At 39.8% G+C, this 25979-nt stretch overlaps 1 protein-coding gene across 1 annotated transcript in view; it reads right to left on the bottom strand.

The window, feature by feature from the left end:
• The window catches only part of USP10 (ubiquitin specific peptidase 10), a 46506-nt gene that overhangs the window by 16161 nt on the left and 4366 nt on the right, over positions 1–25979 (bottom strand). Inside the window, exons 2-4 of the mRNA XM_015639944.3 lie at positions 10855–10923; positions 7690–7735; positions 2162–3181 (exon numbers count right to left, since the gene is read on the bottom strand). Of these exons, the coding sequence (XP_015495430.1) occupies positions 2162–3181; positions 7690–7735; positions 10855–10923 (1135 nt within the window). The remainder of the gene's footprint in view (positions 1–2161; positions 3182–7689; positions 7736–10854; positions 10924–25979) is intronic.

Genomic DNA, 25979 nt, shown 5'->3' on the forward strand with positions numbered 1-25979 from the left:
AACTGCTGAAATTGAAGTACAAACCAACAATTTGTCCCTGGAAAAGCAAAGATGTCCTCTGTGCATCTCTTCTTGAGTGCTGAGCAGCAAGAACTGTGCAGAAGGACCTCAGCACTCCAACCCTGGGTTGTTTGTTAATTTGATTTGTTCTTTTTGTTAACTCTGTTAACTCAAGGTACTTCAGGTGTAGAGTTTATCTGTGTCCAGCACACGATATGGTCAAAAATTCATTCCCATTGGCATGAGCTGAAGCTGCTGAATTCCCAGTAAATCCAAGAGGAGGATCTCAACTCAGCCACAGGGAAAACAAGGAACACACCTGACAAACACACAGACCCTCACACAGGGTGATCACCGAGGCAGGAGATCTGAAATTAAATATATCCAGAAGAGAGAAAATGATCTGTCTGGAAATCACGAACTGAAATTCTTTTAACACATTTTTGAGTGTGGGTAGATGAACAAAGCACTCAGGTACTTGTTTGCCAAGCAGGACAGAGAACACTCAAGTACACATGAAGAAAATAAAGAAAAACACCTTTTTCCACAGAGCAAAGAACTGATCACATGGCATTGAGATCTTCAAGTAAACATTTTACACCAATCAGCAACATCTGAATTACAGGAATTGCAGCATTAACTCCTACCTAAATCAGCTACAATGAGCAGACTAATTCCTTTTATCTATACTCAGATTATTCCTCTGCCCAAACAGCAAATAATGAAGAAGAAAACTGGGTAAAAGTTACATTTGTGTTTTACTACATTGAGGACAAAATAAAAAGCTCTGCTCCCACCTGGTGGCAAAGAATAGTACAGAAACAGTGAAAGTCTAGAAAGTTAAATTACAGCTGGAACAACTTGGACAAGATAAAAAACCTTTCCTGTTTATAGAAAGCAATCTTAGCTTTATGACGGTCACAAAATAGTTTTAAGTTAAAAATCATTACCAAATGATAGCTTGAGCTTTTATGACAACATTCCCCATATGGGTTCATACAGACTGTAATCACCTGCTTTTCATATATATATATATATATATATATTGCTTTAATACAGTGTTTGTGACACCTAAGTGGAAAATACACTGTAATATAAATTATTCTGACAGCTTTTCTCTCAACAGACAACTCTGAGTAATGAAACCATTGCTGAGTAACGAGGGGAGGAGAGGTAGCACACAATTCTGGACGCTCTGAACATCATCCACCTTGACAGAAGGTCAACTTCTGTTCAGAGTAGAAATCTGACTTGAAGCTGTCACATTCAAAATATTGTACCTGTAAATTAGCTTGTAGCATAAACAGCAGGACTCTGCTCAAAGCCTTCTCACACATGGACCACTTCAGAGGTTTAAAATAATTACTTTGGTTCCAACACTTGTGAGTCAATGACACAAAATGCACCCAAGTTGGGAGAACTTCATAATTTCTGGCTGAACCAGCTTCCTGCAGGTTCTAGCATTTCCCATTAGGACCACAGATATGACAGGACCAAGAGTCAAAGCTTTTCTATCACTTATTCCCTGTCCTGATGTCCCTTCTGGACAGCTCCTTAGGGTTACTCTTGAACTGGGAACAGCTGGCATTGGTTATGGATAAAGCAATACTGTTTATAATGGTTAAATAAGGAAGGACAGACCCCTCAAAATGCATACTAGTCAATATGGTATTTCCTGAATTGGAATTTCTTAAGCAAGACCTATGTAGCCATTATACTTTAACTGCTGTTTAGTGGCCAGGAATTTCAGCTACTTTGGTATAAATATAGTTATAGTCTTATTGTAATGGAATACTCTATAAAATTGTAAATACTGGATAACATAACACACCATTTTCTGAACAAACCTAACATATTCTCCTTTATGTAACAGCACACAGCCTATTTGAAACCACAGATCACTTCAACAGACTGTTTCACAGGTTGTTTGACAAGCAGCAATAGTTTCCCCGTATCTGGGATAATGACATGGCAATGCCTGCTTGGAATGTTTACTCGGGGGGGGATACAAACTGGCTTATTCAAATGACATCCTTCATGCAGTGTTTGAACAGTCAGCTCATTACCAGAGGAATGTTCTCTATCAATACTGCACACTCCTGTTTACAAGCAGAGTTAATACCCTTGCAGTGTAACATCCACTCGTGTGTATTAACTATACCTGCAATCTTTATGGCTACGGGATCCTCTGAAACTGGAACAGGTCCCTCTTTGACTTCAACCTGTTTTTCAGGGACCAGAGGAGATGTGGCAGGAGGGGTATACTTAGTCTCAACATAGACCACAGATGTGGAAGCAGAGGGCTTGGAATTGTGAAAAAGACTAGCCCACGATTTTGCAGGCTGATTAACGGGGACTGATCCTGCAAGCGGGACCGTTGCCTCAGTAGTAGGTGAAGCTTCCTCAGGCTTAGCTTGGTCTGAGTCAGTGCTTTCCACAGTGTGCAATTCTACCCCATTGGCAGCTGTGTCCTCACCAGAGGATTCAAGTGTTTGTCCATTAGTAACGCCAAGAGTTTCAGTAGTATCAGTACCAGCATAAGCCTGTACAACAGCTGTCCTTAGGGGGCTATCTCTGACGGCCTCCGAGGGGAGGCAGAACTGTTCAGAGTGAGCAAGGCGGCATACCTCGGGCTGCCCGGCAGTCCTGCCGGGGGCTGCGGCGCCGGGCTCGGCACACGCAGCTCCGGCCAGGAAGTCCACGGAGCTGGCGGGGCTGCTGCAAGTCCTCGGCGTTGCCAGGGAGGGGAGGTCTCCTGCCAGCTCCGCGTCCTCCGTGCTCAGGCTGTTGAGCCCCGCGGCCGTGGCGTGGCCGTTCACCAGCGCCTCAGGGGCAGCCACGCCGTCAGGGACGTCTTCCAAGTAACTGTAGTATCCAGGGGGTCTTTTTTTCTTCTTTTTCCGCTCCCTCTGCCCGAGGCCTCCGGCCAAGCCGTCGTTTTCAGCGTTGGAGCCGCTGTCCAGAGCCAGGGTGGGGTCACTGAACTGGCAGTCAATGGAGTTGTAGTTTGTGTCGCTGAGAGCATCATCTGGGGTTTTCTGAGCAGGTGCACAGCTGAGAATGAATTCTGGAGCCTGAGGATTCAGAGTACTCGAAATACTGTAGTCGGTGTTATTTAGGACAGATGACTGAGTCTCAATAACTTCATTAACACCAAATTCAATTCTCTGATACTCTTCCCCTGGACAAGAGAAAGCAAATCTCAGTTAGAGAATCACATTGAATCAAAAAGCTGCAAAAGCAAGAAAACCATTCTTCTATTTTCCAGTGACTCAGAAAATACACTCCCCAAACAAAAGAGATTCTCATTCTCAAACATGATGACTTTCAAAAGATCATTTTCTTGAACATAGCAGAGCATGATTCAGGTTTTCTTAACCAGAGTTACATAATTTCCAAATCAATGCACAGCTCCCTGCACATAACCCTTATTAAATTCACCTCTTAAGAAAAATTAATAAAGTCCAATGTCTATAGTAAATTAATTACTGGATAATTGCCTGTAAAATATGGTGTAGTACTTAATTCCACACGTTTTTCAAGCCAGTCTGCTCAATTGACAATTAAAGCCTTTGTCTTTTTAACTTTCCCATATGTGAGGTTTGCTTTTTGAGGGGCTGGGTATGGCTTTCCTGGTGAGATTCATTATAATCAAACATTTACCATAATCCTTAATAACTAAAAATATATTTATTAATTGCACGGAACACTGCAATTAAAGCTTTTGAGCCTCCAGGCTCATTAATAACTTCTTGAATTTTATCACAATTAAATTTGTTACTGTATGAGAGATATACGAGTCCAGGATTTTATGACACAAAATACAACATATTCCTCAACATAAATCAGTGTTCGACTTGTACACAGGCATTGCACTGGGAACTTACGAAAAGGTTTGGTGTTTTTTGTTGTTTTATTGATTTATTTATTTGCCCTAGAACTAAAGAAACACCAAGTAATATTCTCATGGCAGGCTGCAGTACCACAATATATTTTCAGTCACCAAGTTCTGCAATTTCCTGGAATTTATTTATTGTTATAATGTATGTGTGCTAACTGGTAACACTGAACACTTCAGCTACAACTATTGCTGTAACTATCAAGTAAAGATATAAAATTAATGAAACAGTTTCAGGAATTTTGAAGCTAAGCTGACATTTTAAAGCTCTGCAGGTCTTTATGATGTGTATGTTTACCGTTTCAAAAACATTGCATTTTAACATTTTGTGTTTCCTCAACAATGAAGGCTAAAACACACGTTTCAATTTTTTTAAGACTTACTACAGAACCAAATAACACTAGATATTAATTCAAAAGGAATTAAGTTACAGCACTAAACTTTTAAGATTTTGTGCAACTTACATTATGCATGTCAACAAATACATATTTTCAAGTACATCGCAGGCTCACTAAAAATGAGGCGGAATTTTTTCTTTAAACATAAAAAAAAGCAACCAACAGTTCCCAGAAAATGTTATTCACAGACCTAAATAAATAATCCTATGGGAAAACAATCTAGTAGGGAATATTTTGATTTATGACTGTCAATGTAAAAGCTCTGCAATTCTGGATTATTTTCTAGAAAAATCTTCTTACAAATATTTTAGATTTAAAAATGTGAAAGGAACAAGAATCTGCATTTTTTAATATCAAAATGAAGAGTAACAAACATTCAATGTGTGTTGAGGTCTGACTTATCCATGCAATACCAACATATTATGATTTAATGAACAAATTATAAAAATGTTAATTGCTTTTCTGCTTTGATCTATTAACCTGACTAAATGAGAAGCAAACATGTCACATATCAACTTCAATCTTGCTGCCAGTCAGAGTAAAGGAGACTTTTTAAAAATAATAAAAGGGTAAAAATTCCACACACATCTGGTTTCTCTAAATCATCTTAGGAAGAGAGTGAGTTTCAAATTTCTAAATTTTTCCCCCTCTCCCTGTGAGACAGCATTTTTGACACCCTGTCTGCCATTCACCAACCACTTCTGCAATCACTGATGAGCCATCACCACCCAGAAGAGAGGGCTGAAGTTCCTTTTTAAAAAACCAGCAGCCTGAAGCCAGGGAGGGGGGAGAGCTGTGCCTGATCTGCACTAGAGAGGGAAGGGCTGGGAGAGCTCAGGCAGCACTTCATGTTCCAGAGGCTGTCTGTGCACACACAGCTCCAAACCAGCCACTGAAAAATCCACAACAAAACCATTCTTCATCAGTTCATCTGCTCATGGAGTGACTCCTCAGTCATGAACCAAGAGCTGGTTCTTCCTACCCTCTGTTGCAACAGCACAAAGCACAGGCAACAACTGGTAACACACAATATGCCTCCTACCTTGATACAAATTAATTACTGGGCATATTTCAAGTCCTTACCACTTCAAAGAATCCAGGACTTTCCAAAATAAAAAAAAAATAAAAAAAAATAGTAATTGCTCCAAAACAAAGAATGTGGTTTCCCTCCATGGGAGAGTCAAGCCTATCAGAGCCCAAGGTAAAAGCTGTCACCTCTGTAGCCCTGTCCTGCTCCTCTCTCCCCAGCAAGCTCCCAGCTCTTGTGTGACCCAAAGCTAACCTGGCAAAAAAACATCACCTAAAGGAGCCTTTTCTCTAGTTTTGGTGAATTTATCAGTTTATTGTACACTAAACAACCACAAGTGCCCACTCAGGGCTAGTGGGGAGCAGAGAACAGAACACATTCCTTGCAGTCATGGCACAATGAACACCATAGGCTGAAACCTTGCCCAGAGCATAACTGATGTTGTAGTGTTTAACACATAAATTAGGAAGTTACAGGTGAGCAATTAATCATTGCACCTTACAGCAGGATTAGAATAATAAATACCAGTAGCTACTGTTCAGTTGGCCTATGGAATGACTGGCAGAAGCTCATTTGCTGTAAGATTGTGTCAAGTTCATTTGAGAAAAATAAGAGGTAATTATTTTTTTCTTATTTGTTTTGACTTTTTGCTTTGCTTCAGGGCATCTTTGTTTCAATCTAGTTCACAGCTCCATTTCTGAACGGACTGAAACAGATCTTTGTGCCATGAACAACATGGCACACATATTGAAACAAGCACCAACAGATGCTCCAAGGACAGTCTATGTGCAACTCCAGAATCTGTGAATGCACAGTACTAATTAGTGTCAACAGAGTTCTGCAGATTAGAGCTTAAGCCATGATTTGATTACTCCTAATAGGTATTAATATTCTGATTCTGTAATAAAGTTAAACACTGAATATAAGTACAGAAAAAAATGAAGACTATGGGGAATGGTAAGGTGTGTGTCATGGTAAGTGTGTATCGTATATAAATATAAATATTGTGCAAAACCAAGCATTCCAGTTTAGTTTGCACAGCTTCCTATGCAGCCATCACAGTGATACTGGGCATGCACAGTACAGTGCAAGCTTGTTAAAAGACATTTTACAAGCAAAACCTAATTTGCTGTCATTACCTAATCTCAGGGCTGGGAGGGGTTCTCTCAAGGTCTAGGAATGATCTGAAAGACATTTGTACAAACCATCTTTCTCTATGGCTTGTGAACATTAAAATCTCAGTCTGAAAGAACAAAACTTAAATCCAGTTAGACTTAGCAATACATGAATGGATGCCCCTGTCACCAACAGACAATTCACACCATATGGTCTTCTTAAAGAACTTTTCTAACCCCCATTTAGAACTACTCAGGGTCCTAAAACTGGTCCTGTACTAAATAAAACTGAATTGTCAGAAGTGCTGTAATTGCTCACAAATGAGACCTGTAGTCCTTCTTTCTGACTGCCTGTCTTGTTTATCTTCAAAAGCAGCCCAAAGTCTCCAAGCAAAATAATCAGATGTTCTTAAACACTAATGTGTAGTTTGGTTCTCTTTTGAGAAATGTTCAGATACTTCCATGATTTTCTAAGGAGAGCTGGAGTGATTGTCATATACATTTGTCTAAGTCTCAGCTTCCTGGCTCTCCTCTGCTTCAGGGAGGTAACCATAAATTAAATTACCTGCTGCTTAAAACACTGTGGAAGTTTGGTTAAAACTATTTAAAGTGAGGATCCCAGGGCAGCTCCTATTTACCTGTCCACTTCTTGCAACTCCAAAGTAAGGTCAGGCTGTAAGACGTATGGGCTGAGGCAGAGGAGACCTGAGCATTACAGCTTTAAAAGGGGAACTCTAATTTATTTTTACATCAAGTCACACTTTCATCAAGAGATAAAAAAAAAAAAAGAAACAAAAAACAAACCAGGATTCTCCAGAAAAACAGCCAAGCCAGGCAGAAACAAGAGTCAAAGGGAGCACAGAGCAGAGCACTGCTGGCAGAGCAGTCTTGCTGTAACTGTTAGAAAATACTCATGCTACGGCTCTCCAGCCCCCCTCATTTTCACAGCCACATCCTACAGTGTTTCCACAGGACTCTAACTGTGTGGCAGCACAGCGAAGGAGGAATAAGATGCCCACTGTAATTAGCTGAAGTTCAATGCAGGATTTTAAAAACCTCTCACAGATATCATTCATTCAAGTTTAAAAAAACCAATCTGCCTAATATATGCCTGTGTAGGTGCTGAGCAAGTTCTAGTAATTATATTTAAAGAGAGGTTAAAGTAAATCTCAGGAAAGTGTCACAACCTTGAAGTTTGCAAAAAAAATAAAATAAAAAAAAATCTTGATTTCTTACCATCATGAAACTTACCTGTGGATTTAATACCACATGAAACTGTTTCATTGTATGGGGGGAGCTGTACAAAAAAGAAATGAAACTTATTTAAAGGCAAAGCAAATCTATGAACATTTCATAGCAGTTTCATATGAAACATCCGAATCCTTTAAAAACATCAGAATTGAGATTTGATTTTTGGAGAGGATGCCTTGAACTCATGCTTCTATATTTATCAAATCCCACGCTGCAGCTTCAAGCGTCCCTGCAGATTACCACAAGTACTGAAAGATAAAGATTATCTTGGTTACACACTACAGGCTCACCAACCTCTCAAGCAATTCACCTCCCAGCATCAGCATCTTTCTTCATAACTCATTTTAGGATGAAGAACATATCCTCTTTTTAGACAGAAGCTGAAGACAGACCAAATTGGAAAGGATAAAACAAACGTTTGCCCAGCCACCTATCACACCTAAACCTTTTGACTTTCAGCCTTCTCCAGTGTAGCCCTTGAAATGTTTCAGCTAAGGTGGATGCTTGAACACATTGATCAGCCTAAACATAATGTACCCACAGCACAGGGTTTGGAAATACATCCCCTATAAACACTGGCATCATTTTATGGCCTCAGGGTTGACAGAACCCCATGGTGCAACCACAGGTGGGCAATTTCTAACTCCCCTTGCCTGCCCCTAAAGCTCCTGAGCAGCTGAGAGAGCTTCTCCTGTGCCTGCAGAACTGGCAGCACTGCCACACTGCATTCCAGCAGCTCCTGGAGAAAGTGCAACTGGTTCTGCAGTGGGAGATACAACACTGAGGGCACAGTGCAGCTTTACAATGCTATTCTAAATAGTAACTCCAATGGTGTAACAAATAAAAAATTGCTTTATTGAAGTTTTCAATTCCCTAAAGCTACAGATACTCACATGTTGCCTTTTTAATGCACTGCAGACACCAGTGCACCAGAAATGGCAAGAAAAATATTCCTGACATTCCATTGCGAAAGTATATAAAAGAAAACATGCTGTAAATCCATTGATGAACCTCAATACATCTTAATATATCACTTTTCAAGTAAAAAATGAGAATCACTGGGTCAAGCTCCATATTAACTTTGAACATAGGTTCAATATGATTTTAGTTAGAGCTAAAAAAATTACTCTAAATGTCTACAGCAAACGGTTAATGATAAACTTTGCAACTTTTGTTTTTATCTAAAGCAAAGACCTTCAGAAAATAAAACAATTTTTAAAAAAGTAGTCAGCCTCTTGGTCCCCAACATATCTGATTAATCAAGAGCACTTTTCCACAGCTGACTTGTTCCATACAACTGGGTCATGTGAACCATCACAGGTTCACATACCAACAGGTATGAGGCAGAACAACATGTCAAAAAATGTCACATGTAAAAGGGACATTTTAGACAACAGGATCACACAATCACTGGGCTGGAAGAGACCTTCAAGATCCCTGAGTCCAGCCCATGCCCTAAGACCTCAACTAAACCATGGCACTGTGTGCCACATCCAGTCTTTTTCATAAACACATCCAGGGATGGTGACTCCATCACCTCCCCAGGCAGACACCTCCAGTACTTTATCATTCCTTCTGTAAAAATCTTTTTCCTAATATCCAACCTATATTCCCCTTTAGCTTTAACTACTCCCTTGCCAGAGTTCCCCTTGGGTCTGTGGTTAAGGGACCTCAGAGGGACAGCAGCACATGTGGGGACTGTCCCCAACACGATGTGTGTCAAACATCACTGCACCATTATCATCTCTGGCTTGTCCTCCTTGAATTTCACCCTGCCTTTTTCAGACCAAGTTTTTACGCCAATTAGTATAAAACTAATAAGCATCATTTTTATTTCATCATCCAGGTAATTAAAACATTGAATTGAACCAGATCAAGGACAAACTTAAGGAACATCGTTCAACAGCTCTTTATTTGGACAGCTAACCAGTAAGTGGTACACTGAGAAAATGAAGTTACACTGGTTCTTGTGCTGCAAAGTTCTCATACTTTGAGAACAGCTTTACAGAAGTCAAGATACGACATTTCATCATAAAATAAGTGTTGGAACAGCTGATGGGGGCACTTCAGGTGACACTACACATGATGACAATATCCCACTGCTATGACTGCATTTATGATGGGAGAACAGCAGGATCATCACAGCTAACAGATATTACCTAAAGATCTCTTCTGCTTCCCCTGGACCAGAGACACAGCTCTCCCCTCTAAAAAGCAAAAATGCTCTTTTTCCTTTCTGAACTTCCCTCACTCCCCACCCCACCCCGTTCCCTTCGTGCCCTTTCATTGTTCAGCAGTTTATTACACTAATTATCCTTGGAAAATTAAGCTACATGAAACTAAGTCACATTAACAATGGTTTGTAAACTGTGACAAAAGGATTTCCCCATCTACAGCTCGAGTGTTTGTTTCCTTTATGTTGAGAGGGCAGGATGGAAGCATGACTGAAATGTTTGAATGGAAATGTCTGGAGGAAATACATGGAAATTGACCCAGAGGAAAATTATTTTTCAAGTCTGGAGATGAGGACAATGGGATAAAGCTCTTCCCTATGAAGGAAAGTCATTCTCTACCAAGAACTACAGAGAATAAGAGCCTACAATACTATGTGAGTATGTAATGAACTCCAACACACAAAGACAACTGTTCCCACTCTGTGGTTCTCCCTGTCACTAATTAGCTCATTATTGATGCACTTCTCAGACCTCACACACAGCCTTCCCTGTGAGCACAAGCTCTGAGGGTCAGCAGGGCTCCACCTGCCCAAAAACAGTAACAACCCCTGTGCTTCAAAAGGCTCCCAAGACTTACAAGCCCACCTTACAACCAAGAATTCTGCTGGGAAAGCTCTCAGTATCCACCCTTAAAAAAAGCCACCAAAGCTGTGATACAGGGCTGGAAAATTCACTGTCAACATCTCACCACTATTGTCAGCTAGTCCAGCTCTGAAACATGACAGGAAGAAGGTGGAACCATTAATTTATGTCTAAAAATTGACTTAATAGCCACATACATGGAAAAAAGACTACTGAATAAAATTTTCAGTTTGTAAATTAGCAAGCCAAGCGAATGATCAATATTTGTATTGGTGTATTTCAAATTCACACAAAGAGAAGGAGCTTTCAGATTTTATTTCTAAAACAAGTTTAAAGCAGTAGATCTTACCTCAACAGAGCATCGTGGAGTCACAAAGAACTGATTAAATTCATCAGGGCTGAACTCCCCAAAAATATACTAAAAATAAAAGAGAAGGATCTTTGTTAAAGAACTATTTATATTCAATACAATTAAATTCATATTGAAATCCATTAGGATACTTGAATTCAAAAATACCTATGTGCTGCATGTCAAAAACTCTGTCTTGCATCCCAACTCCCATCTTTGTTCTTTCCTGTATCTTTAGCAAAGAATTTTAAGCTCTGAAACTGTAAGGAAAGCATTTTCCTTCAAATTCCCACTGGAGGTGATCACAAACTGCTCCTCATCTTTTAAAACCATCATGTGGGATGAGGAGTTGCATCAGTTCATACAAGCCCCAGGCAAAGGCTGGTTTGCCTTCTAAACCCACCCCTCACAAAAGGAAAAAAAAACAAAAAAAAAAAAAACAAACCAAGAATTACTTCTCCAAAGAATTACTTCTCCAGAATTCTGCTAAACTGAGGAGTTACAAGACTAAGTGCACCTGAGGGCACAAAGAAATTAAACTGCTCAGGTGTAGGAAAATACACAAAAATCATCAATTCTGTTACTCCTGTGCCTGAAGCTCTCCATAACAAACCTAAGATAAGTCATCTTTCCCCAACATTATCTTCTGTAGCTTTTCAGATATTTTGCACCTAGATACTCTCTGGAAAAAAGTACCTAACAAGATCACAAAGAAAATCACACAAAAACGAGAAATTTGATTTACAGAAAACAAAAGATTCCCAACAAAAAGGCCTGAGCTGTTGGCATTTCACAGAACCTGGGAGTTTCTATAAACTTCCACCTCCAGGTGTAGTTGACTGAATAGCACCCAAACATTCAGGACAGTGATATTAGCACAGAAAGAAGTTAAACAAGGAGCTGAATAAACTGACAAAATAGACAAAGAGGAATGAAAAACACCACTCTTGGCATGTGGACAAAAGTCTGGCCCAGTACATCACAGCCCCCACTCCCATTTATCTCCGTGTTCTCCCAGGGTCATTCTGGACAATTCTTTGCCTCCTTCACCCTCCCACCAGAAAAGCTTTTTCAGCAGTGTGGACTCTTGCTGGTGGCAAATCCTTAGCTTGGCTGTATTGAGACACAACAAACCAGAGTGGGAGCTGAGCCAGAGAAAAGAATTTCTAAAATCTGGGAAATCATCTCTGCTGAAGTGCAGGCTGCTGCCACACACTGCACACACAATAAACCAATCACAGGATTTTTTTCCAGGCTTTAGGTAGTTTATTCTAATGGAACTTGCTGTTTACACGACTCACAGTCATCTACATTCATAAATTTCAAAGCTTAACTGAAAGCCAAATTCCACAGCAATTACAAACCATCGTTTTCTTACACAAAAAGTGATTTATACACACACCACTTTTATATGTGGCAGAGTGTGCCCATTTTAATGGCCTTCAGGGATTTAAAAAAACTAGTAATGTAATCTGGTTTAGACTACAAACAACTCTAACAGTCAAAACAAACTGGAACATCTGTGATTCAAAGGGTGAAGAACAGTTAAACATTGAATGCTTCAAAAACTCTTCCCTCAGCCAACTGCTGCCCACCAAGGGAGAATCCAACACCCAAACCCAACAGATCCCTAAATTGTACCCAGTGGCTTCACAGTTCCTGGCACAGGACTCAGGCTCAGTTTGTACTTTCAATATAACCAAAGCATTTTTATTCAGCAACATATGAACTAGAATTTATCATATTCCAAAAACAAACCTAAGAAAATCACTTGCTGACTCATCACTAAAATGATGTTTTAGGAGGTATTTTTGACGCTGTCATGCAACAGAACAAAACAACCATCTCAAGTGTAGTCTATTAAAAGTTATATAAATCCAACCCTAATTTTTCCATCTAGTAATATAATAATTTCATTAAACAACATTTTTAAGCAAAGTATCACAGACCTGGTACTTCTGAGCTTTTCCAATGAGGAAACACAAGACAAAAACTGAACAAAGTGATCATAAATTAACTGTTTTAATGGTGTGTTCATATAAAGAAATTTGTGTCTATGCAACTCTTCCTGCATAATTTAAAACAGGACTTTAAATACTTACCAACACCTCCTCCTAGCCGGTCTAAAGCTTAAAAAACCCATCCCATTTGAGCTTGAAATTAAAAGAATTTGATCTGTTTTTATTTACAATGCTTTACACCAGCATTAAGTCACCAGTTAAAAGATCCCTGTATGATAACCAAGAGAAATAACATTTCAAAATAAACTTAAGGCCACAGGACTGATGACATTAAACCTGCCCAGTTTAACCAACCTCCTCTGCCTCCAGTCAGCCTCATCTCTCCAGAAATAACTTCTGCAAGCTGGACAGAATTTTCTACCCTTTTTGAGACACAACTACGCACTTGAGTGAAAAAGAACCGTGATATCACATCCCTTGGCAAGTATAACAACTGCTACCAAAAAAAGGATTCAGAGGGGGAAAAAAACCAATGTATTTTAAGCAATTTGAAAGATGCTGTAACTCCCTGCCTGCTGTCCATCCATCCATCATCCATTCCAAGGAATCAGTATACCTGGCACTCTACAAGTCACCTGTGTAAGGAAATACTTGTTTAGCTCTAAAACAGGATTAGCATAGCTGCAGTACTTACCCTGCACCATTAATTCAAATCTCAAAGGTTTTCCTGCATCTTAAATGCCCAGGTAATAAGAAATTTTAAGCAAGAGCAGACTAAGATCTCATAAAAAACAGTACAAGAATAACCTCATTATCAGCATGAGCTTTTGGGGCCCTAGCTTGTTTGCACCCTCAAAATTACTCCACCCAACCTCAAAATTCTCAAAGTTGCCTTCTTTTCCAAACAGGTAAATATACAATAAAATCTAATGCTTGGAACACCAAACATTTAATTAAATTACTTAGACAACTTACCAAGCTACTCACTATCAGCATTAATTTCTCCCCCACTCTATAAATAACATTTTAACACATGGCAGAGATGTATCAGCACGTGTTAAAGCTCAGCCAAATGTGTTTCAGATGATTTCAATTCCAATTTTAGTATTTTCAAGTGTGTAAGAAACACACACCCATTACAACTCCATCAAACTGATGCCTTTAATGCCCAGCTAATCTGCCCCACGCTGTCCCAATCTCTGCTCCTGTTTGTCACAACACTTCAAGGTCCCAATCAGGGATAACAGACGGACTTCACAAGCTCCAAAGAAAAGTGGGAGTCGGACACAGACAGCTCAGGATCAGCCTTGGAGCAGGTGAAAGATTGTGCTGTGCTCATAAGCTGCTTGTCCTGCTCCATCACTGCTGTGCCAAGACAGCAACAGCCTTTCACCTGCACAGCCCTGAGTGAAGGTCAGGCACTGCACGTGAACACAGAACTCACCTGGCCCAGGCAGCAACAGCCAGGCCTATTCCCACCAATAACACAAACTCAGGAAGTCTGGCAACGTACAAACCCAAACACTTAAAAATATTACCCGGGAAAAGTTGAGGTTTAATTAATATCTCTACATAAATTTCATTTTAAAACAAAATAAAAAAAAAACAAAATTAAAAAATAAAAATCTTTATTCTCCAACACTGTTTAACATTCAATTGCTGATTTCGAAAACTGATTTTGATTTATAGCCTCAGACAAAAACGCAGCTGCTTGAAAAGCACATTAAACAGCAGTCAATGGTGTCAGTGTTCACTCACAGGAGAGCACAGATAAAGCTTAGGAGATCCAGTGTCACACCAAGACTGAATGGGGAAGAAAATCTGAATAGAACACTGGGAGAAAGTTCTGAAAATTACCAAATGTAATGATACCCCCAGACTTACTTTTAAAGATACCTAATCCCTAAGAGGCTTAATTCAGTCCCATCTGCCCTCCCTCTCCTTCTCAAACCCTCTCCACAACCTCTCTAAGAGTGTTCTGTCTGTCCTGGCTCTTGGGAAGAATCCTCTGGCGTTTTTAGGAGCACGTACTTCACGCTGCTCTCCTCCCAGGGTGATTTAACTCTGCAGAGCCATCACTGCCCCTGCACTGAGTGTGCTCAAGGCTCCCTCAGGACACCTCAGCCTGGGGAGCTTCGTTTTGTCGCACATTTAAAGCAGGATCAGAACAGTATCAAACAGATCTCAATGACCTGCCACTTGCAACTGTATAAAAAACCAGAGGGGAAATAACAACCTCCTCTGGGGGGAGGCAGGGGTGTGTGGGAAGAATGAGGCTTTGTGGAATTCTAGGGAAAAGGGGATACACAGGACAGCTCTATCTCTGCTACTTTTCCTCTTCAGGGCTACCAAACTTCTCCTTTGGGGTGGAAGAACACCACCAAAACCAAACCATACTGATGGATCTACTCCATTCTGCAATTCTCAGCAGTAATCCAATTTGAGCATTTACCAGAGATGTGTTAACACACTAAAATTACCATGATTTAACTAATGTGAGCAAACATACACCAACATAATAACATGCTTTGCCTACACTATACAATCAAGTATTTATGTATTTTCCATCCCATATCTTCCCTATTGAGGTTCCATAACCAATCACTTCAAAGAGATAATTATTCATTCACAAGGGCTGCTTTCCACTCTGGTCTCTAAACATTGGTTTCAACATACACAAGTTCTGAACTTCTGGGAGCTTTCAAATGTGAATGCCTTCTTGCAGATGTCACATGTATGAGACCAAGGATGAAAACAAAACTGACAGTGCTTAAATAAACCTTAAAAATGAGGTAGCTTTACAAAGGATGTTAACTAAAATCTTTCCCTTCACATACTGACACTAACAACCAGCACATTAATTAAAGAAAAAAAACCACAAAATTAAACATGCTTTATTCAATTCTGAAATGGTATCCTTTCTCTTGAAGCTGCTGGTGATATGGGTGTTCCAGTACTTCAGATTTATTTGCCTTATCAAGATTTTGCAATTAAGTTTGGGCACTGAATGCAAGATACTATCATAGTCTTGTGACTACAAAAAACCCCATACAACTAAATTCTTAAACAATTAAAGAACCAGTTAAAACTGTAGTTAGTTCTGAACTGCTTCCTGTACAACTGAAGAAAGGATAAAAAAGAGCTGCATCTTGTCTCTCCTCTTGAAGTTAAAATTTTAAGACTAGACTATTACACAAATACTCTGCAGATGAGAATATTCTTAAAAGTGTAGCATTTTGAAAATACATTTTTTTCTACAATACAAGTTAGGAATATTGAGTGGATGAGATTATTAAAGCTGGAACAGTATTTCCAGCTCACTCCTGAGCCTCTGTCACCAATTTTCATGTTCAGCCTGATGTGCTGCAAGGAATCAAGTTCCCTGTATTGAATCACTGCCTCCCAACATTAATTCTCTTTAGAAAAATACTCATGTTAAACACCTTCCTTAGAGCAAATCCCAAATCCTGCTGATTGTCAGTCACTGGTGCTTCCAGTCACAACCAAACTGGAATCAGTTTCTAACTTAATCTCTCCAATGTGATTACAGCAGTGTAACATCCAGCTGCACTCCAGGAGATTCTACAGCACTTGGAACAAATAATTTCATCAATAACATCCCTTTCACATCTTCAAGATATTATCTGCAGCTAGATTTTAACACAAATTACATAAAATTAATTAATCAAATCTATCCAAGATCTGTGTTCTGCCACTCAGGAATGAATGTAAAAATAGTTACATATTTGTGTAATAACTCTGATCACCAAGCAGCATCTTAACTATGCAGATAAAAGCAGCAGCAACAGAACTAACTCCCAGGAGGGGGAAAAAGACCCCAAAGGGTTAAAATACCTGACCTGCAAGCTCTCCCCATGCTGACTGGATTTTGCTGTGGTCCCCCTAACCACTTTAAAAACCAAATGCTAATGTTACCCCACTGCCTGTAATGAAATCTCCACGGGTGTTCCTGTCTAGCAGCACGAACACTGTCCTGGAGGAATAAAAGGAGGATGACTACGTGTTCCACAGCTGCTTGTCCTAGAAAAATAGGTAGAAATAGCACTGCTGCTGCATCATCATCCTGGGATCACCTGTGCTACAAGAAAGCCAGGAAAATGAAGTGTCAACTTTGGCTTTCAGAAAGCATTGACGTGGCTTTCATCTACCACCCAACAGCTTCAGATCTTCAGTCAAATTAGTTTAAGCTGCAAATACTCCCACTTCAACTGCTTTTCCATAAAGGAGTTAAGAATACAGCTTTTACAGCTGGATTATTCCTTGCCACCATTAAATGTCTAAGCAGAAGGTTGAACAAGTTAAACTAGTTCACATTTGAGCTGAAATGATGAAATAGTTGGTGTATACCCTAAGCTGTACATATATATATAAATACACATACAATCTTGCCCACCAAGTTACTCCTACAAAGTGGACTTACTCTTACAGCTCTGGGATAGGCTGGAGTAGAGCAGGAAAATGAAGCATTCAGACAGAAGTGTGTTTTCTGGCAAGGAAAAAAGGGCACATGCATATGACTGCACTCGGGTTTTATTAGCAGAGAAAACACTCTCCCATTAGTCATCCCTGCAGCAAACAAGGCATTGCTTCCTCAGCCTTTATTTCTCTCTCAATTTCTCAAGGTTTATCAGCTTTTTTATAGAAAATGTAGGAAAAAGAAGCCTTCCCACGGGTTTTTCTTTCCACTGACCTGAAATTACACAGATGATTACTTAACTGGAGACAAGGTTTTACAAACTAACAAATCTCAAGAAACTTTATTACTAAAATGCCTTAAAAAGCACAGACAGAACTGTGAAACTGGAAAACAGGTTTGCTGTTTGGGCTTTTTTTAGACTTTGAATTTGCAACCAGCATCCCATAACCAGGAGCTATGAAAACCACTGGCCATGTATTTACAGCTGTACCACAGCCTAAATAGTATTTTAGGCAAAGCATATGTCAATATACCCTCTCTATGAAAAAATAAAGTCAACTTTTATAAACACAAACATATGCAAATGAAGCCACACTTGAAGGTGGAGCAGCTGCGTTATTAAAACTTTTAACAGCTGAAAATGCAACAAATCACGAGCAAACTCTCATTGAAGCTGCCAGTTCTTTATCATTAGCCTGCAGCTCAAAACTAGAACATTAGCACATCTCCATAGTGCCTGCAGAAAGATCAGAGCTAGGTAAATGTAGGTCACCTAAGCCCATGAGTCAATGCAACTCCGCCTGCCCACCATTTAAGCTATCAAAGGCTCAAAAATATAGTGCATGACCAAAATTTCCCTCTTTTCTTCTCCCCCCAATTCAGGGTTTTTTTGGACATTATTATAGAATTCTTACAGCTGAAGGAAGTTACAGATTTTCTACAAGTTTCACATGAATTAATCTGACTGGTTTTGTTCCTTCACAAAAAGAAAAAGATTTATCATCCTCAAAAGGTCATTTTCTGGTCAGAGGAAAAGCCAGATCTCTGGCTAGTGGGGAAGCACAGTTGTGACTGTCACATTACTGGAAGGACAGGTTTCATGACCCAATGACCCCTACAGCCTGATGTAATTAAGGGAGCACAATTAATGTGGATCTCAGCAGTTTATCCTGAATATTGTAACTCAAATACTCACAAAAGCAGAGCAGGTTGTTCTCTTTTTATCAATTATATAACATACTTCAAATGAAAGCAACAAACTGAACAATAACCATAGAAAATCCTGCCAAATGACAAGCCAATTTCTTACACCCAAACAAGTTCTATTTATGTATGCTCCTCATTCTATTCCCAATAATGAGGTGCCTGTTGGCACTCCTTTATTTCAAACAGCAGCTGCCACAAAGGGCATCCAGGCCGAGGAAGTTGTCTATAAAATGGTCAGTGTAGTTAGCAGGGGGAGAAAAAGGGAGTGGAAGAATAAAACCCAACCTATCTCACACAGACACCACTGCATTTCTGAGTGAGCTGTTCCAGAAAGACTCTTTCTCTTCCCATGTCCAGGACTGCACCAGCAGAAAACCTTTGCACATTGCAGCTTTTCCCCAGATGATATTTTTCTGTTCCACAAAACAACAGAGAAAAAGCCCACCAGAACAGGCATGATCTTATTTGGTAAAAAATAACAGAATAAGGAGGGCAATGCAACAGTAGCACTCGTACATGACCATAAAGTAAAGCTCCTGACAGGAGAATTGTATCCACATATTATATACAACTTTTAATTTGCATCCTGTGGCACACCATCAGGAGTTCTTGCGGAGAAAATACCTTCCCTGCACCTTCCCCTGGGACCCAAGGTAGGAACACACGTTATAAACAAGAGCTGCATTGAAGAGCAGGCATTTGGGGACTACAGCAGGAATACCTGGAAAGTGCATTCCAGGCAAGAGAGGGAGGAAACTGAATTGTGAGAGGTGATTTCATCAACTCTTGGCTCTTTAGAGAGCAAAAGAAGGAATTTCTGACACCTTTCCACCACCACTACAAACCCACAGAACATCTGCCTGTGATAAAGAGAAGTAGTAACATTTTCCTATCTGTTTTCTTGCTATGTTAAATCTAAACACAAGCCATGTTTTCTTGCTATGTTAAATCTAAACACAAGCCAAACAAAAATACTTTCCTATCATAATCTCCAAGCTGGCAGTCCTCACAAATATCAGCTGAAAAATAAATACTTCCCAAATGGGGAGATTGGTCCTTCCTCAGTGAATTCAAGCACAGTGGCTGGGTAAAACACCTCTGGCCAACGCTCTATCTCTTCACAAGCTCTAAAAGTTTGAAAACACCAGCTCCAGGCTGATTGCTCATAACTCAGCAAACACATTTACTTCAAGCTCTGCAGGCTCCTCTTACACTGAACTAGTTATTGAGCCTCTGTGCAAATTGGAAACTCTCCCTGTAATGAACAAAAATAATTAAGACTTGAATTATTCTGATTTACCACCGCATGATAAAGCTCTGAGGAGAGAGAAGTCGAAACATGAAGTTCCTCAAGAACACAGCCAGTTTAACTACTCTTTTATTACAGGTGGGGCAGGCAAAACAATCCCTTAGCAATTTTATCTAATACTTCCCAGCAGAAAACCCTTGGTGTTGGCCTTTTTTTTTTTTTTTCTCTGCCAAACTAAAATCATTAGGGCTGCAATCTTCAGTGCCAGACACCTTGAGTGGGATGAAGTTCTAAGAACATGGTGGTAAAATCAGTTCTGCATCTGGAGAGCACTGCTTGGGCCACATTAAATAGTCCACTCAAGTTCCAGGCATGCTTCATAAATCCACCTTTTTCTGTGGTTTACAGAATCTTTATTTAGCAGATACTCCAGAGCTATGATCCTGAAGTATTGTTTTCCACAAACTCCTCTCAGTTCTTCAAGGTGAAAAACCAGCACATGCATCTTTCCTGCCATCCCCAAAGTCTGCAGTATCCAGGAGCCAGCACATTCCTACCCTGGCCAGGCAGGATGCTCTGGGCTGCTGGAACAAAGAGCGGCTTCCAGCTCTTCAGAAACTGCAGAGCTGCTTGGCATTGTCCTGCCACAGCAAAGCCCATTCTTCTGTTCTTACTATATCTGAATTTACCTCACAGGCTGCTTTTATCCTTCAAATCCATGGTTTAAAGAAGTAAAAGTAACAGATCTAAACTTGGATGAGGTTATTAAGAAGAAAAAAATCAGAAGTAGAGCTCTAGGAGTAAAAAGTGCAAGAATCTGAGTTTTAAGAAATGAAACAGATTAAATATGGGCACATTATAAGTAGTTCAAAAATATTACAATTGGCTTGGCGGGGCCAAAGATGAGGAATAAGAGTTAGATAAAGAGCTGACAGAGGATGTGAAGTTATTGATAGAGACAGCAAAGAGAAAAAAAGAAATTGAGAACGGGTTTTGTGCCTGCCAGACCACTCACCCTTCCAAAAGCTGAACTATCACCCAAAATTCTGGAGTCATGTAATCCTTCTACTATTGTAAGGAATCTCTTTAATTCAATTCCAGCAGTTTGTATCTCACACTCCCTCTCTTGTGACCTGCTCCATGACAGCGAGTGCCCTTTTTTGAAGGTGAAGGTGCCAATCTTGCAGATCAAGCAGCCAATATTCAGGATGGCACCCTATTATTTTAAATATGGAAATTATACTAAAAATTATGCTTCTAAAATACAGCAATCAAAAGCAAAGCTGCACAAAAATTCAGACTGCTTGTCCAGAATCTTCATTAGATTCCCACTAGTTTGTGTATGTCTGGTATTTTCTTCACTTATTTCCACTACTCTCATCTTCACAGAGGACAAATATCTCAAAGGATCAAACAGACCCATCCGAAAGAACACTTCCAGCCTGGGCAGTAAGGAGACTGTTGTTCCTATTTGTCAGGAAAGCTGGAAAACACACTGGAATATAAAAAAAAGTGGGAAAAGAATGCATAGCCTCTGAATTACTGCAGCTAAACACTGTGGAAAACTAAAATCTCTCTCTAACAGCACCTCAGCAATTGAGTCACCCACACAATGCTTTTCACAAGCAATTACTCAGGGCAGGATTTAGGATGGCTAAGATTAGGTGAGGCAAAAATTAGCTATCTGTACTCCATCCTGAGAAGGAACACAGATTAGCACTTCTGGAAAGCATCTAAGCCCACCTGCTCAGGACTCATGCACCTCTTTTGATGGCCTAACTTCACATCTCAACCCTGAATTTTTGAAGATCTGAATGCTTAGAACATTTTGCTGGATTCACAATCTCTTCTCCACAGACTGAATGATCAGCGAGGTGATTACTATCAAACTGAGAAAAAATTATCTGAATGATTTATTTATTTTTCCACTAGTGGAAGGCATGTTAAAGAAGTGAGGAACCAGTGTCAAGCAGAACATACAAGTGGCCAGGAACAAGGAATAATGAGACTTAGCCCTCTGCAAGTTGTGACCTGCCAAAAATGGGTTATCACATAGAGAAACGGCCAAAAATAAACCAAAGAATATATGAAAAACACAATGATTGGTAAATGACTCACAGGGATCACAAAAATGAAACACATCTACCACTACATGATAAAGTCGTCAATATTTTAAGTTCTGTATTAGGTGAAGTTTGAGAGTAATAGTTCTGCAGAGGTTCTTGCTGTGTTTTCTCCTGAAGGAACTCCAGCCCCTTCCAGGGCTTCACCAGGTGCCACACATGGATGTGGGGTGTCCTGTGAGGACACCATCTCATGTTCTGATTCCCAGGAAATTCTCAGCCATCCACCTCCTCTATCAGCCCAACATGTGGCAGGTGGAAACCTGCGAGGATCTGGCAAATCCCGTGACAGCAACTTTGTGTTTTGAAGGGGTTTGCAAGTTAAAATGAAAATTGGGACACCACACATATGTCACCGCCTCCCGAGACAGCTTTAGAGCTTAAGTATCTGCAAAACAATTTTATTTAGATGCAACATAGCTGTTAAAATAAATGCACAGATCAATACACTGCTGCCACCAAACCCCAAATGGGAAGCATACTAAATATTCGTATTTTTAAGTGACAGCATTAAAAATTGGGTATGAGTATGGCAGTAGGTATACTGCAAGAAAAAAAAGTCTTAAAATTGTCCAAGTTAAGTCACTCATATCAAGACTAACATTGATAATGCTGCTACTTTATTTCATTCCTTGTACAAGATCTGTCAGCATTCTTTTGCACATATGAATGAACAGAACGCACAAAACAATTTCCCAACACATTTACAGTCTCAAAGATACTGAAATTCTTTTGCTTTCTGAAGGTAAAAAAGTGATTAAATCAGAATATACTGGCAAACTGATAAAGCCCCCAATGGTCAGAGACCAGAATACACTGCTAGCTCGTGTACCCTCCGTGCAGGCAGGAGTTGAGTCACCACTTCCTTGGCCTGCTCATCCAGGCATATCAGAACAGGAATATCGACACCCAGCAGGAGCACACGCAGCTCTGCACTGGCTCTTCAGCATTCTCAGTGCAGGGACAGAGGCAGGAGCAGCTCTGGCTGCAGTGTCCCTGTTCTCACCCACAGCTCCACCAGCTCGTCTCCAGCACCTCCTGCTCCCCTCTCCCTCATCCATCCATAGCTTTGGAGAGCCCACAGAAGTACAATCAAACTGTCACCTGCCCCACAATGCAGGCACGGCTGTGCAACAGCCATGAAACCACACCCTCAACCCTCACACTTCTGCACACTCTGAACCTATAAGACTTTCCACTTTCAAATAACACCAACTTAGGCAGTTTTTGGAAGAACATGTTTCTCATGGGTCTGTACATTGCCTCCTTTGGTCCCAAATCAAGTTAAGAGATCTTGCAAATCATAATGACATTGAATAAAGCAATGAGTTACGCAATTGTTCAAAATGGTTATTTTGCAAATAAGGCAGAAAACGAACTGAACCAGCAAATATAAACTGATTTAAGTTTCACACTAGTGCTGTCTGCCATTATCAATATTGCTGGCTACTCAGTAAACACACTGGATGTGCTGGAGACCCAGACCCAACCAATGAGCAGTTGCTCACTAATTACAAGTGTTTTTTATTTCAAGCTGTCACAAAATAAATAAACTTAGGGTACACACACTTTAAAAAAATTGGTTTGCAAACCAAACGGCTAAAAACCACCTTTACTCTTATCTCTTTTCTAACTATAAAAACTGATGAGGAATTCAGACCAACTCTGAAGTCACTACTACAAAAATACACAGGCTACGCAGCTCAGCCCCCTATGGAGCACTGCTGCTGGGCAGGAGGGACCCCTGGTACCCACCACTGCCAGCAGCACAAAGCAAAGGGGAAAAGATGCACACAACTGCCCCACCACACCACTGCAGGGCTCAACACTGAGGAGAACTCGGGAAAATGTCTGTTTCAAGGATGTGATTGCATCAGATCAGAAAATCACATCAGCCTTAATGTGACAATCATTAGTGCCATGTGTAATACACATTGATTGCCTTTATCTTCTCCAATTCATGAAACTCGGTTTTAGCAACACCATGGCAGCATCTGCTGGCTGGACTCACAAAAGTGACCACCACAGCCCAGTGACCACCACAGCCCAGCGCTGTGTTTGGACTACAGTGAAGTTCAAGAGTGACACCATGAAGCTGTTGACAGCAACAAACTCAACAGCTTTATATCTTCTGCTCTGAGAGCTGACTGCTTCTCTTTCACATTTCTGATTCTGCTGCACTTACATTTTCTGTTGCTTGCAATGCCAAGATGACAATTCTGCGTATCTCATTCTTGCCTGCTCTGAAAGCACAATAACTGCATAAACTCTGTTCTTGTTGTTAAGTTCTGTACGGGAGTTCTCACTATGTGTGAAATGTGGAGGCTTAAATTACCTGTTAAGGACCATGGTCTAGGTCACAGCCCTTAACTGAGGAAAAAGTGAGTTCTGCCTAAATAAGTGGAAATGGCCTCAAAAAGTTATCTTTGACTTTTTCCCTACTTTATACCAATTAACTAAAGCGACCCACAGACATTTTCAAACAGTTGTAGTTTTGTACCCCAAATGCAGCAGCAGAACAGAAAGTGAGGTTTTCCACATTGTAAGGACATCAGAGTACTATTTCTTACTTTCTTTGGTCAGCTAGCTATTATTAGAACCTGTAAGATTTAATGGATAGACTAAGTAGACTGGAACTCAAGAGAACTTGATTCTTTTTGCAATTCAGCTGTTACCTGTGCTGACAATGACTCTTTTTCTTTCTGCTTGATTTCCCTCTCCTTTTTACCCTATATACTCATATTTAAAATGACAAGGACATCCCACACCATGTACCAGCCTCATTTTGAACTGAATACCCTCCCTAAGCAACATGGTCCAAAACCATTATTTGAATACAACTAATTAAATTGCCTGTCCCTACCATTAAACAAATTAACTGAACTTTTTCCATTTCCCTCTCTATCCAGCATAATGCTTGCACCAAGAATTCAAGGGATTATCAGTATCTTATCTATTGGTAACAGGTTGCTATAGTGCCTACAAAGTCACCCCATTCCAAAAAGACAAAACATTTTCACACCAGAAGCCTTCACAGGAAAAATGAGGCAGGAAATCTGTGAATCATTACAGCAGGCTCTAAATGTTGTATGAAAAAATATGCCCAGTGCACTGAGGGAATAACTCAGCTATTTCTGCTGGTCTGCTCAGTGGAGTTCAAACAAAATAAGAAATCTTTCATACACAGAATTCTTTGAAGAAAACCTACTTTCTTATATGTTTTTTTAAATGCATCTTTTCATACAACCTTTAGAGACATGCTTTTCTTTACAGCTTCTTAGAGATCATGCATTCTTCTCTTCCACCTCAAAGCTGAGCCTCACTTGGGGTATTTACTTTTTTAACAAAATAAAAAAAGTTAAGATCCCTTAAGTGGTTTTCCAGTTTGTGTTAACATTACCCTTGATGGCAGCTCATCTATATCCCTTTCTTTCCTACTATAATTCCAATGCAAATAATACACAGTGCTTCTTTTAAAGCTTCCATCCATGATATGAATTCACATACAATACTACAAGCAGCAAAATTCCCCAAAGTGCCCCTGCACATTTCTTTCCTACGGCACTGACATTGGTGGCTACCACAGAATCTCAACAAGCTTTTCTTATTTGAAGAACATACATCTTTTTCACAAAGTGTATCATTCAAAGAAGCCTTACACAAACACTTTGTTACAGCTATTGTGATTTAATCTTCTTCCTGCTTAACTACAGGTGAAGAAAAACAGACCTTGAAGCACACAGTGAAGATCAATAAATCATATGCTGTTAAACAAGGAGGAGAAGTTCTTACACATATTTAAAATATCAAGAACATCTGGAAATAAATTAGGTATTACAGAGTCAAACACAAAATGAAAATACTAATGTACTTCAAAGTTTTAGTCTATTAAAACAGTAATGAATATATTAACATGAGCACTGACAAAACAGAATCCTTTTAAGTGTTTTAAAAATAACCAACACAGCCCCATTATTGGAAATACTTAAAACACAGTCTTAAACACTTATGTTACAATTTAATAAAAGAAAAATAGAGTTCAGAACCCTGATTTTAAAATATCTGACTGTTGTACGACAGAATATCTGAATACACAAACACACACACACATGTACACACACACACACTTTTTTCACCATGAAGCATAA

Source organism: Parus major, chromosome 11 (assembly GCF_001522545.3).
Source record: "Parus major isolate Abel chromosome 11, Parus_major1.1, whole genome shotgun sequence".
Lineage (NCBI taxonomy): Eukaryota > Metazoa > Chordata > Aves > Passeriformes > Paridae > Parus > Parus major.